Genomic DNA, 14540 nt, shown 5'->3' on the forward strand with positions numbered 1-14540 from the left:
TGCTTCCTTTGTGATTTCCTCAGATATGTCTTCCTGTTCACTTAGTCTCCCTCCAACTCTCTTCATCTGATGTCCAACTCCTAGTATACATTGTATATCTTAATGGCTCTATATATTTTGCTAACTTCCAAAAGTTATTATGATAGTTTTTCAAATCTATCTGCTCGATCTTCATGGTGTTTGATATTTACTTATGATTTATATTTTTATTTAGGTCTCTTGAGTTATTTTAAACATTTTAATTTTATAGTCTTTTTCAGTCCATTAGCTGAAGTTTTGGGAATGCTAATCCTCCCATTTTTGTGTTTTCTTGTTCTTCTTCACAGTGGCTTATTTCCTGTGTGTTCTGTCATGTTTGGCTGTGGGGTCATTTGCAGTGGGATTTTTTTCTTCTGCAGAAATTTTTGTGTACTTGGTTGGGAAATAGCCTTACAAAGTGGTTTTGCATTTGTATTCACTTGGCACACCAGGAACAACCCTGCTTTGGTGCTAATTTTATGATAATTTATTGGCTTGGGATAAACTTGCACTTCTTTTCAGGGATGTAAGAAGGGACAGTGGTTTTGTGATGAACAGCAGTGAGAGGCCAATCCACAAATGCTCATCCTTGGCCCGCTGTATTGGAATTGAAGATGTCTGAGGATAAATGAGCCATCAGAAAATAGGCCAAGGGACAACTGATTTCTGTTTGCTTAAATACCAGGCTTTTTTTGTTTTTGTTATATGTGGAGGTCAGATTCGAGAGGTGAATCACTTAGAATGATAGAAGGGATTCCTTTATAGGTTGTGAGACATATGGTAGAGAGAGACAGGTGGCTGGATTGGAAAAAGAATGGAACAGGAATAATAGCATCCAGTGATGAGATGTCTGTTGGGTTCTGATCATGGGAATATTTTAGATTTCTACATAAATCACCAGTGAACTAATCTTTTATCATGAACACATTGAGGCCTTGTGTCTATTTGGACTGTGTAGGGAGTGAATCCTTCAAGTAGGTCCAGGAGGAAGACAGAACCAAATCTAGGTGTTCTACCATGCTCTTTCTCCTCCTCAGTCCAGACAAGGGGTTTGAGGCCAGCTCTGAAGGAGAGTCAGGCATTCCTGGCCACCCTCCCAAGGAGCTGTGTGCCAAGCCCACTCCAGACCCGGTGTCCCTGCCCTTTCCCACCAGCATGAGGACTGGGTTGATGAAATCAGCAAGGGAGCCTGGGGCGCGGGGGTCAGACTGATGGGAGGGCTTCCTGCCAGGCACCACACACCATGGGTTGGTGGGTTGGCTGCCTGCAGCCTGGGCCACATACCAGTGGCATTTCCTTCGCACAGAGAAGCCACCACAGAGGGTGGTTAGAGACAGGCGGGCCTCTGAAAGCAGTCACTCTGCTCCTTGTTAAGGATGGTCCGTTGGCTGGGGTTCAGCCCACCAAGATCTTCCCTGCTCAGAGTTCACTCTGCCATTCCCTCCTTGACCTCAGTGCTCTTAGCCAAACTCCAGTGAGAGGGGACTGAAGGGCATGGGGACAGGGACCACAGCTTGCCTCTCAGCCTGTGGGGAGGAATCGTAGGCCAGTAGAGGAAACTTTTTCTTTGTCGTTGCTCATTTTGTGTGTGTAAATTCTATCTGCGATGGTGAGGCCAGCAGTCTCCCTTACTCTGGCTGGGTTCAGAGCAGCAGCTGGAAGTGCTCGGGCAAAGCCACCTTCAGGGCATCTTCCCAGTGCCAGGAGGTGGGATGAGGAGGACTTTGGCTCAGAAGCCACATCCATCAGATCTATCAGGGGCTGTGTGCTGGGCTCCAGTGCAGCATGGGCAGGCGCTGTGCTAAAATGTGCAAATGAAAATATTCAGAAAGTCTTACTTCATGGGAAAAGTTTGAAATGCGACTCCTATTTCAAATGCATTCCTACGGGAACTTTAGTTTTGAATTATGCAAGGCGATCAGGAACAAATGAATTTTATTAAATGCACCACCCTGAGTGGTGTTCTGGAGTCAGGCAGTGCTCGGGATTTGACACTCCCTCACAGTGCAGCCCAGGCAACCTCCTCCACAGCTCTGAGGCTCAGTTCCTTCCTACATGAAATGGACCCTCGCTCACAGGGCTTCAAGGGCTGGAAAGATGCATGCTCAGAATTTGGTAGGGACAAGATATGTATTATGCTGGTTAAACTAGGGTCCCAAATGAGGGGGGGCCCTGCTTCCTGTGGTGAGCAGAGTCTCACAGCTCATGACTGATGGGCCTGTTGTCCTGGGGGCTTCGAAGGCAGCTTCCCCTCGGTCCTCACTGTAGGTCTTCTGCTCTCAGAGCAGGGCTTGTCCCTCAACCTAGTCCCTGCTGCATCCTCCATATGTGAGTCAGTAGGATTCCTCTTAGTTGAAGCTTAGGCTGCTTTTCTGCTCTCTTCCCAGACCCTCAGTTAGAGCAGCCTGGTATTATAGAGAGAGCACGGACTTCAACATTTAAATGGCTAAGCCATCTACTTGCCAAGCTCCTACTTTAACTTTCTGAACCTCGGTTTCCTTGTCTGTAAAATAGAACCCATAATACCTTCACTTTCAGGGTGTCCTGGGGGCAAAATCAACACAAGATAGTATAGGTGAAGTGCCTGGCCTGTGTTAGCTGTCCAGCACATTTTTCTTGGCCTGCCCTTGTTGTGACATTTGAAATTTGTTACTCATGAGTAATGACCCCCAGACCTATTATGTCCTGATTGCTGATTTCGTCTCCTTGGAGGAAATCTACTCCAGAAATGAACATGGGAAATGAAGAGTAACTATGTATTTTAGGGAAAAAAAAAAAAGAGGGGCTGAACATTGTGGAAATCATGGAGACCTTTAACAACTAATTGCTAATTTTAAAAAGGCCAGGCAGACATTTATGAATGTTTAGATTTTCTAAATGTCAGAGGGGTCCGGAAATGTGCCCTGGCGCCTTTAGAGAAAAGACTAGCTACCCAGCCAAACCTCCAAGACCACTTCTGGAAGGCGCAGCAAGGTTTCGGTAGATGGGAAACAGGCCAATGTGACACCAATTCTCTCAGGAGATAAGAGAGGAGTCTTCGGAAACCAGAGTCTGGCAGGACGAGGTGTAACCTCTGAAGGCTCCTGGGCCAAGTCCAGAGGGAAGTGGGCCCCTATACAGACAATGGATGCACACAGGCAAGGAGTTTCCTGTAAGATAAGAGGTGGGGTTGGATTGTATTTTTGGAGCAGTCAAGAAAAGAAAGGAAAGAGTCATTTTCTAGTCCTTTACTCATAAATGTGCCAGCCCCTCACCCAGGCTCATTCATCCCTGAGAAGGAGGGTGGGAAGGAGGTGTAAGGAGGGGAAGCCTCTGGGCCCTGAGTGACTGTGCCCCTTGCTCAGTGGATGATAAGCAAGGCTTAGAATGAGCTCCCCAACCCCCAGAGCAGAATGCACTCCACTGAATGGTGGGAGCCATGCAGCACCCTTCCGCTGGGAGAGCTGCTCATGGCAGACCAGCTTAGGGGTGTTCACTGGGGGAACACCCAGCTGTAGTGTGAGATGGGTATGCTCAGAAGCTGTGCGGGGTAGACGGGAAGTATGAGTGTGTTTGTGGGGTAATTGTGTATGTGTGGAAGGGAGGGAGGTGTTTTATGTGTAGGGAGTTGAGGTGTACTGGTGTGGAGGGGAGGTGGATGTGCTTGAAGATGGGAAAGGTGGGGGTGGAGCCATATGCAAGGGAAGAAAGGTGGGGGAGGTGTTTGGAGGGTGTAGGGGAACAGTGTGGATATGCGGGGGGTGGAGATGGGGATATACGTGAGAGGGAAAAGTGTGTGTGGCAGGGGTTGGAGGGGGTGTGGAGGTAGGGGGCATATGGGGGGAGGTGTAAGTGTGTGTGTGTGTGTGTGTGTGTGTGTGTGTGTGTGTGTGTGTGTGTGTTGGGGGGCATGAGTGGGTGGGCAGTTGGCGCAGTTGGATCTATTTAACCTGAAAAGAAAGAGAAAACAACAAGAGGGGAGAAATCACAAAACACATGGGGGTTATTAAATCAACTGAGGAAAAAACAGCCCCAAACGGATGAGCCCGACAAAAACTAATGAGATTTGATGTGGAACATTCTTTACTGCGGAGTGCAGGAAAGAGTAGAAACCACTGTGGAGAAGTGATAGAGAATGCTAAGCTGCAGTGTTGGACATTAGGGGAAGGAGCCAATGGGTCATCTCCATGGCAATAGCACCATGGTCTCTCTAAAGGCCCAAGCAGTTGATATGAGAGTAGTCGACTCTGTCAGGCTTTCTTCCCATCTGTTTTGTGGGCAAGCCACAATTCCCGCCCCCAACCTTGGCCAGCCTGGAAATGAGACCCCCTGTTCTCCTGGGTCTCCGGCTGAGGTCTGAGTAGGGACCTGAGCTTGGCTCCCCCTCCCTGTCAGGCCCTCAGGGCTTGTTTAGTCATTTCCCCCATTCAGGAATGAGGCTGGGGTGGCAGCCGTGCTTGGGGCCGGGTGAGCTGTATCCTGCAAGTTGTATCCTGCATCCTGCTCCAGGGGAGAGTCACTTCTGCAGGATCCCTTAGGTGCGGTGGGGGGCTTGGAGGGTCTTCTTGGGAGAGTCAGCACATGGAGTAGAAAAGAAAGGCTGGTTACTATTCTACTGGCTTTGGGCACCCCAGGAAAACTGTTAGGGAATGAGAGGTAGCCCCACAGAAAGAGTGCAGGCCCCTGTCCCGCTGGAGTATATGGTTTGAAGAAACCATTGATCTCTCCTGCAGGAGGCCTGGGGCTCCCTGAGGATTCCTGGGGGACACAGGGAGGAACTTTCTGCTCTTCTTGCCACACCTGGTAGAGCAGAACTTCTGGCGGTACCCAGACACCTCCTGTGGCCCAAAGGCTTGAAATGGGAATCACCAGGCACATTTGGGCAGTGTGCTACCCACTAGGAGGCAGGAAACCAGCAAGAGCAGTTTCTTTCTCTCAGGGACAAGAGGAATTTTCAGGGTTCAGAGCTCGGATTTGCCACCATCAGAAAGGATGTGAGGCTCAGATCTAACTGGGGAGAAGAGCAAAGAGAAGTCAGGACAAACATGATGGTGTTAGGAGGTGGTTAGGTCACAAGGGTCGTGCCCTCATGAATGGGATCAGAGTGCTTATAAGACATCAGAGAACTCCCTCACTCTCTTTCTGCCTTCTGAGGACATAGAAGTCAGCAGTCTGCCACCCAGAAGAAGCTCTTGTTAGAACATATCTGTGCTGGCTCCCTGATCGCAGACTGCCAGCTTCCAGAACTGTAATAAATGTCTGTTATTTACAAGCCACCCAGTCTATGACACTTTGGTATAACAGCCCAAACTGACTCTATTAGATTTGTTCTCTTTGGTTGCAGCCACACTTTATACCCTCAGACCTAATTTTGAGCTTTCAGGCTTTGGACTATCTTGTTAACCATTCTTCCCAGCTTTGTGTCATTCACAATTTGTCAGCTGTTCCTGCTTTCACCCCAGGCCATGACAACAGTGTTGAGTTGTGGGCAGTTAGGGCCACCATCTTCTGGGTCACACTGGTCCATTGATGCCTGCCCTGGGCATGCTTCGGGCCAGTTCTCCCCAGAGGACTCTCCAGCCACGTGTCCGCATCTTGTCTACCAGGATATTATGACAGGCTTTGTCAAAAGGCTTCCTCCAGTCAAGTAACACCATGTTACAACTTCCTGCTGGTCTGGGAGCCCCACTAACAAAGGAAATGAGGTTGGTTTGGCATGGCTGACTCTTGATGAACTCATGTTGGCTCAGCTAATCACTTTTTTTTTTTCCAAAGAGCTCCTCATCAGCCTACTGAATAAATCTGTGAATAATAAGTTCTGCTTCATTCCCAGTTGGAGGGTGCATAGTAAGTGCACATCTCTTCCAGAATTAAAATTAAATGACTTCGAGCCACCATCCTGCTCATTGAGGTATGTTTTCCTTCCCTCCTATCCACTAAGAAACAGTTTTGATGACAAGCCAAGCCGGGTGATGCCTCCTTCCTTGGCCTGGTGGCAATTCCTCAGGGTGCAGGGGCAAAGGTATGGGTGGGGTAAGCCCCTTGCCTGCAGTATAATGTGCAGTGGACCTGCCCTTTCAATGCAGCTCATTGGTCACATGGCCTCCTCAGTACAAGTAGACATTTTTCCCAGGGCCCCTCTAGTGCCAGGGTAGCTGTGTGGGAAGGGGTGCCCAGCCTCAGCCTCAGAACTAGTTTTGGAAACTCAGTCTGAGAGCAGAACACAAGAATATTCTCCTTTTCCTCCCTCAAGCTCTCTTTTCCTTCACAGAGAGGAAACCTTCCAAGCAGCTCCTTTATTACAGTCTATCCACTGCCAGTGATCAGCACTGATCTTACTTGTCTCTGGTTTCTAGACCCAGTCCCCAAGTTCTTAGAAACTTGGGCATTATTGCCTGTCCCCAGAGTTCTGCCATCTCCCTTTTCCCTTTAAATTTCTTAAAGCTTCTGACCCCTTTGGATGAAAATTGATTTTATTTGATCCCTATGTCCCAGGTTATGATATATACTCCTTATTTTTAATCCTAATATAACATTACAAGGTAGGTATTATTATTATATCTATTTTGAAGATGAAGACGTTGAGGTTCTGAGAGGTCCCCCAACCAGTGAGCAGTGGAACCAAGATTTGAACTTAGTTTATCTGGCTCCAAAATGTGAATTCCTTCCATTGCCCCATGATGTGACTCAGGCTGTCAACCCTAACTTTTGTTTTCTGCTGGTGCAGAAGAATATGTTCTCCTAGTTTCCCAAATGAAAGTCAGTCTAATGGGAATAGACCACATATTACTACAGGGGTATTTACAGATTAATAAGGCTTTGAGAACTCCACTGAGAATCTAATCACTTCTGACGTGTGAACAACCCACTTTGCAAACCGCTTTGAGATCTCGAATCATGGACCAGGTTTGGGACAGTCTGTTCCAGGCCTGATGGTGGGTGTTGCCAGAGTTTCGGGAAGAACTTGAGTAGCTGAATTTAGGAGGATGGGGAAATAGGTCCTTCAGAGTGGAACATTCTGAATGAAGTTCTAGGAGTTTGCTGATAGTCTGAGGGCTTGCACTTTGGCCATGTTTCCAGAAAACTCTCTGGAAGCACCTTCCTACCTTTCCCTATTATTCTCTTATGTATTGCATCTGAGACTTGGGTCTTGCTAACCTCCTCCTCACTTGACTCTACTCACCCAAAGCCACGCCATCTTCTGAGCAGGGAGGTAATGTGTGGCTTTCAAGGAAATGACTTGAAGGAGGACTCACTGCAGCTGTTCTGTTTCCTGTTTCCCAGAAGAACTCTCTCTTTCCTCTACCAGAATGATGAAATGATCAAAGGAAAGCCCCATTTGCCATGGCCTTCCTGTGTTGCTTGACCCTTCTAGGCTTCTCTCTTGGACCCAGTTTCAGATCTTTATGTGCTTGGGAGCCTGACCTCAGGCTGGCCACACCTGGAACGTGTGTCCTTGAACAATGGAGTGGCTAGACCTAGGTCTGCCCAGATTTGCCCTGTCTTTATGGGTTCCATTCTGGGGAAGTGGACCTTCTTCCCACAGTCCCCTATCTTTCCAAACCCACTGAGAGGTCTAGAAATTAGAACTGAAACTCTGCATTTATATTGTGGAATGAGTCAGAGGGTTGACTCACGTGCAGCTGGGGTTGTGCTGGGGTAGCTGGAGGAGGGGAGAGGTCCCAGCCTGTTTCTAGTTAGCATTTCACAGCCCTGTGAAAACTGGCACAGCCAGACTTCTGGTGTCTTGTGGGAAAAGAATGTGCTCTGATGAACTTGAGCCTTCCAGAAGTCTGCCTCAGGGAAGATGAGAAACAGACTGACATCCCTCTAATGAAGACTCCCCTCCCTCCCTTTCCCAGGGCCCTCCAAGATGGAGGAAAGTGACCTTGGGTGGGCAGGCAGCCTCTGGAGTCTGCGGTGACTGGAAGAGGCAGGCATTTTTCTGACCTTACCACCAGATTTGACACGGTGGGAAGATTGGAGCTAGCAACACTGGAAGAGGAGGGTGATGTGCTTCCATAAGTCAATGGAGAGTAACTGGGTATAGGGCCTTTGCTGGAATGCTTGCAAAATGGGGAGAGGTTGCTCTCTCTCCTTCACATGGGCCTGAGCTCCTGAAGGAAGCTGAGAAATCCACTCTAGGGAGGAGAGGGATGGAGTGAGGTGAGGAAAGCCGAGCTCCCCCACCACTCCCAGTTGTGCCAAAGTCTTCTGATACAAGGTCTTTTCCTCCCCCTTCTTCCAGCCCTTGGATTCACCAACCCCTGTCCTCTAGGTTTTTAAGAGAAAAGCCTAATGGTCTAAATTCTAGAAGACTCTGCTCTCACCAGAGCAAGCTGGCCATGACTACCCACTGCAGAAAGTCCCAGGCATGAGTTCTTGGGAAGCTCACACTATGTCTGTCTCTGACGTAAACACCTGTGCCTACATCAAGCCAGGGAGCAGTGAGTCCTACCCACTGCGGTGCCCTGTTCCTCCTGGCTCCAGGTCTCTCTGCCTCCAGGACAGCCAGCTGCTGCTTCCCTCAGGGCACTGCTCCCTGGTGAAGGAATCCTTGCCCTCTGCAGGTGAATTTCGCATGAGTCACAGCCTGTGCCAGGGTGGATTTGGCCCCATTCAGGACTGGCAGAAGGAAAAGAGAGTTTGTTAGGAGATATTCAATCGATTTGGAATGCAGAAGAGCCAAAGAGGAACTCTGTAGACTTGGAGTTGGGGCCAACTGGTTATATTTTTTAAATACACATTTTTAATAAAGGCAGTTCCTGACATATAATCTGACACTTTAGAAGTTAATAGTAACAAATGATCCCCAGATCCTTTTCGCCTCCTGGACATTTCATTAGGTGAAATTTCGTGAGTATTTTTGTGGCACTGGTGTAGCATGCAAGGTGCCGTGTGAAGACTTAATAAGCCAGCCAACATTTTTACGATCTTCGATGACCATGAAATGTCCCACAAAAAAATAATTCTGCCAGCCAAGCCAGCAACAGTGTTCTACTAAATGTGAATGTAGTAAAATAACAAGAATCAGAGAAATAAAGAAGTATAACTTTTTAAAAAATTTTTTAGTGTTCATTATTTTTGAAAGAGAGCAAGCAGGGGAGGGGCAGGGAGAGAAGGAGACACAGAATATGAAGCAGGTTCCAGGCTCTGAGCTGTCAGCACAGAGCCCGACATGGGGTTCAGACTCACGAACTGTGAGATCATGACTTGAGCCAAAGTGGGATGCTCAACCGACTGAGCCACCCAGGCACTCCAAGAACTACAACTCTTGAAAAAAATACTTCTTCTCCAGTCCTTCATTTGTCACACACCTGCACTCCTGCAGCCAGCCTGGCCTGTGTCTCACATATGCCTCTGGGCTGTGCGTCACCATCTACATAACCACGGAGCGGCCAGCACCCCCTGGCCCTCCTGGAATGCACAGCCTTACCTATTTTGCCACTGAAATATCTCTTTACCAGGTCAATTCCACTCCCTGCACAGGGACCTTGCAAACTGGTATTAATCCCTCCAGTGTGTTCGTTGCATTACCCCCACTCATGATCTTCTGGACTTTCCTTAGGATACAATCCATGCCCCTTCCCAGCACACACAAGCCCTCCAGAAGCAGCCATGACTCACCCTGAGTATACTTGCACGCTGACCACCCTGAACTTCATTTTGTGCCGTGGAGTGTGTTACCCACATCTCTGAGCCCCGCCACAGGCTGCTTCTCAGTCCTCCTCACTACCAATCTTTGTCTACTTCCTTTGCTTCCTCTTAGTTCAGGGCCATCTTCCCCAGGAAAATTTTCCCAAACCCTCTCCCAACCAACACTGGGTATGGTGCTCCTCCTACGTGCCTTCTGTTCTCTCCCAACTCATGTGGACCAAGCTATATTATTTATTGTGGATATATATATATATATATATATATATATATATATATATATATATCTCATAACGTTTACCATTCTAACCATTTTTAAGTGTACAGTTCAACAGCATTAAGTACATTTACACTATTGTACCACTGTCAACACCATCCATCTCCAGAACTTTTCATCTTTCCCAACTGAAGCTGTCCTCATTAAACACCAACTCCCCATTCCCCCTTGCCCCTGGCCCCTGGTAACCAACATTCTACTTTCTGCCTCTATGAATCTGTCTATTCTAGTTGCTTCATATAAGTGGAGTCATGCGATGTTTGTACTTCTGTGCCTGGCTTATTTTAGTTCACATAATGTCTTCAGGGGTCTTCCATTGTGTATGCAGCACGTGTCAGAATTCCTTTCCTTTTTAAGGCTCAGTGATATTCCATTGTGTGTCTATATCACATTTTATTTATCCATTCATCCATTGATGGACACATTGATTATTTCTACATTTTGGCTATTGTGAATAACTCTGTTATGAAGGCTGGTATACTGTTCAAGTCCTGCTCTAAATTCTTTTGAGTATATACCCAAAAATGTAAATGCTAAATCATATGGTGGTTGTATTTTTTTAAAGTTTATTTATTTATTTTGAAAGAGAGTGTGATCAGGGGAGGGGCAAAGAGAGAGGAAGAGAGAGTATCCCAAGCAGGCCCTGCACTGCCAGTGCAGAGCCTGACACAGGGCTCGATTCCACAGACAGCAAGATCATGACCTGAGCTAAAACTAAGAATCGGATGCTTAACCAACTGAACCACCCAGGGGCCCCTGGTAGTTATATTTTTAAATTTTTTGAGGAACTGCCATACTGTTTTCCATATGGCTGTACCATTTTACATTCCTTCCAGCAACGTACAAGGGCCTTAACTTTTCCACATCTTTACCCAATACTTGATGTTTTTGTTTTGGTTTATACACACACACACACACACACACACACACACACACAATGACCATTCTAATGGGTGTGCAAAGATATCTCATTGGGTTTTGATTGGATCAGGCACTATTGTGGGTGCTCCTTCAATGATCTGTGTACCACAAAAGGCTGGAGAATTTGTAAGGGCAGCACCTATGCTTGTCTCAGTCACCTTCTTGTCCTCACCTGAGTGGTGTGTCTGCCCATAGTCACTATTGGCCAAATAACTGAACAACTGAGGATGAATGAAATTTGGTCCAGTAGTCTTTTCATGACTTAGCATCCAAGCTTTCTCCCTGTCTGGATGGCCCTGACAAGAAGACATCTTGCCGTCCCTTGCTGTTCCTGGGACAGGACTCCCTGTTTGATGGGGGAACCTTGCAGGCCAGCAGTTTTCAAGTGTGTCCTATACAAACACCAGCGTAGAGGACAGGCGAGGGTGGGGCCAGGCTGTACAGAGCATGTTGTGCCTGGGGGAAGAGAGAGGGCAATGAGGAGGGCAGAACCTCCCTAGCCCCGCCATCCAGAGCAGCTCTGGGCAAAGCATGAGGGGCAGATCTGGTCCACAGCCTTCATATTTCCTCTCTGTAGGGCTTTGAGGCCCACTTAGATCAGGGTTATACCCTCTCTGGGAGCATCCCAAATGGGAATTAGAGGAAATCGTGTTAGTAGAGCAAGATTGGTGACTTCAGTGGTTTCCATTGGCCTGGACAAGGTAAGTAAAGAAGGGATCTTATGGGAAGGGAGTCCTCAAGAGCTCTCAAGGCCTTGGAGAGCTGACAGTGCTTACTGGTTGGTGTGGGCATGAGATGGCAGTCCAGCCTGACCAGGTCCCCACAGCCACAGGCAGCATGGTGCCCACTGGAAGTTTCTGGGGGCCTCACAGAAGGGTCTAAGGTGAAGCCTGGCTCCTGGGTGTGCAGCCTTGGCTCCCCATTTGTAAGAGGAGAGATTGAACTAGAAGGTCTCAAAGTCCTTTCCAGCTTCCCAAGTCGTATGATTCTTGATTGCTGCCCATGTTTGGTAAGGACATTAAATGCCTTTGGCAAAAGGCTCTCCAGTATGACACAGTGCCAGGCTTATCTAGGAATCAGGCTCAAGGAGTCATGACACAGGAGGGACACATCCAAGGTGGGGGTGACACTGTCTTCTGTGAGACAGAATAACCTTTGTCCTGCTAAAGAGAGCCACACCCTGGGGACCCCAGGCCTGAGGCTGAGCACAAAGCACTTCAGGCTGGTAAGCCTGGGGTTTGATCCTGGATCCCCCTTTTGCAACTGGGGGATTCCTCCAGGAATTATGGCATTGGTCTCCATGCACAGCTCCCTGCCTGTTACCCATAGAGGAGAAAGAATGGTTCCCCATGAGTGGATAGTGTCCTCTTCCACCTAGGAAGGGCTGCTTGTAGGACAGGAAGCCCACACTCACCTTTCTGTCACCTCCACTCACTCTCAAAAGGCCTGGGAGAAAGGCCAGCTTCGGAGGCCGGCTGGTGGAACCCGGAGACTGGGGTGATGGTAACTGGCATGCTCTCTTATTGCAGGGAACAGCAGCCACTTCCAAGCTGAGCTCTGTCAGAAGCACTGGCCCCCCAGTAAGTGCCACAGCACCGCCCGGGACTCCCGGAAGGAGACCAGCAGCATGTGGGGTCTCATGGTTGTCGCCCAGCTGCTGGCAGGCATTGGGACGGTTCCCATTCAGCCATTCGGGATCTCCTACGTGGATGACTTCTCTGAGCCCAACAACTCACCCTTGTACATCTGTGAGTCACAAGCTTGAGGAAGGCTGTGGGGAGGGGCCCAGTCCTGATGTGGCACTCCTTCAGGCCCTGAGGGGCTGAACTGAGGCCTAACCCTCTTTGTGCCACAACACAGCAAATGAGGGCAGAGCTTTGGGGAGCAAATAGATCTGGTTTGAAGGCCAGCTCTGTTAATCTACCAGATGTGTGATCCTGGGCAGGTAGCTGGGCCCCAGGGCCCTAGGTTCCTCACCTACAGAACAGGGCTAATAGTATCTGTGCACTGAGCAGCTGTGAGATTACATAAGTAATGTATATAATCACTGAGCCACATGCTGGGCACACAGCAGCTCCTTTATCATCCCCTTAATGTTATTGTCCTGTCCTCCAGGCACGGGCCGGGGTACACATGTCTTCCCAAACCGTCCACTTAGGGGCAGTTTGGCTTCAAAGAAGCAAAAGCAAAGCAGATAACAGATGACCATCTGACAGCCCCATCCTTCCCTTAGAGCACAGCACACTGAGCATTCTCAGGGCCCACATCCCAAACCAGACAGGGCACACCCACCCACTTGGTGGCCCCACAGCTCCTGCATTTGCAGGAAGCTTCACCCACCAGCACCCCCAGCAGGAAACTTTAAATGCTGAGGAGGCTTTTCCTCTCGGCAAGTGGATCTCTCTGGCAGCTGGCTGGAGGAGAAACAGTTTTGGTTGTGCGCATCTCAGGACCTTGAGGGATTCTGGTCTTGTCTATGGGAAATGCCTTCAGTGTGGACTTGTCAGGGCCAGGGGACAGATTCCTGACATCTCAGGAATCCCTCAGCTAGGGAAAGAACCTGGTACCCTTTCAATCTGCTCAGCCTCCTTTCTCTGCTCCCGTTTCCAGCCATCTTATTTGCCATCTCTGTATTTGGACCGGCTTTTGGGTACCTGCTGGGCTCCGTCATGCTGCAGATCTTCGTGGACTACGGCAGAGTGGACACAGGTGAGTGTGGGCGAGGATACCCATTCCATCACCGGTTCCACGAAGCAGCCTCCCAAGCCCCAGACAGTCGAGGAAAAAATGAAACTTCCACTCCAGATGCTCAGGACTCCTCCTTCCCTCACTCATTCACTCCTGCAGAGCCTCAGACAGCCAGCCAGAAGCAGACAGCACACCTCCTCTTCCCAGGCTGGGCTGGAAAACACACTTTCTGTCCTCAAGAAGTTTGTAACAGGACACCTTGAGACCTGGAGCAGGGCCTCAGGTGTTGCTAACACAGCTGCCCGTCTTGGTGGTGGTCTTAAAAATAGTTTTATGGGGGCGGCACCTGGGTGGCTCAGTCAGTTTGGCCCAGGTCATGATTTCATGGTTCGTGGGTTTGAGCCCCGTGTCTGGTTGTGTGCTCACAGCTCAGAGCCTGGAGCCTGCTTTGGATTCTGTGTTTCCTTCTTTCTTTCTGCCCTTCCCCCCACTCGTGCTCAGTCTCTCTCAAAAAAAAAAAATAGTTTTATGGTTCTTTGATTCTAAGATGGTTTTGATTGTTTAAAAAAAAAAGATCTGATAAGAGCTGTTTTGAGGGGAAAAAAACCAAGCAGTACACAAAATATACACATGGATTATGAGTCACATCCAGAAGGGTATAACATCGTGTTTAACTCTGTTGGCATTGGTAGTAGACAACCTGTGTCTAATGCTGATTCCACCTCTCACTGGCTGAGTGCTCTTTAGCAAGTGTCTTTATCTTTCTGTGCCTCAGTTTTTTCATCTGTAAGATGGGGCTAGTGATAGTAAAATAGAGTCGTTGTAAGGATTAACACATGCCTGATATATATTAAGAGGTTCACAGGTGTGAGCTCTTGTTCTTCACAAAATGGTATGGACTAAATCACTGTGTATCTTAGAAAGAGAAAATACAGGGGCACCTGGGTGGCTCAGTCGGTTAGGCGGCCGACTTCAGGCTCAGGTCATGATCTCGTGGTCCGTG

The 14540-nt window shown here is 48.5% G+C and overlaps 1 protein-coding gene across 1 annotated transcript in view; it reads left to right on the top strand.

Moving 5' to 3' along the window:
• Positions 1-14540, top strand: part of SLCO2A1 (solute carrier organic anion transporter family member 2A1) — an 83260-nt gene that overhangs the window by 49416 nt on the left and 19304 nt on the right. Inside the window, exons 4-5 of the mRNA XM_045503591.1 lie at positions 12379-12597; positions 13460-13558. Of these exons, the coding sequence (XP_045359547.1) occupies positions 12379-12597; positions 13460-13558 (318 nt within the window). The remainder of the gene's footprint in view (positions 1-12378; positions 12598-13459; positions 13559-14540) is intronic.

This window comes from Leopardus geoffroyi, chromosome C2 (genome assembly GCF_018350155.1).
Source record: "Leopardus geoffroyi isolate Oge1 chromosome C2, O.geoffroyi_Oge1_pat1.0, whole genome shotgun sequence".
In the NCBI taxonomy this organism is placed as follows: Eukaryota; Metazoa; Chordata; class Mammalia; order Carnivora; family Felidae; genus Leopardus; species Leopardus geoffroyi.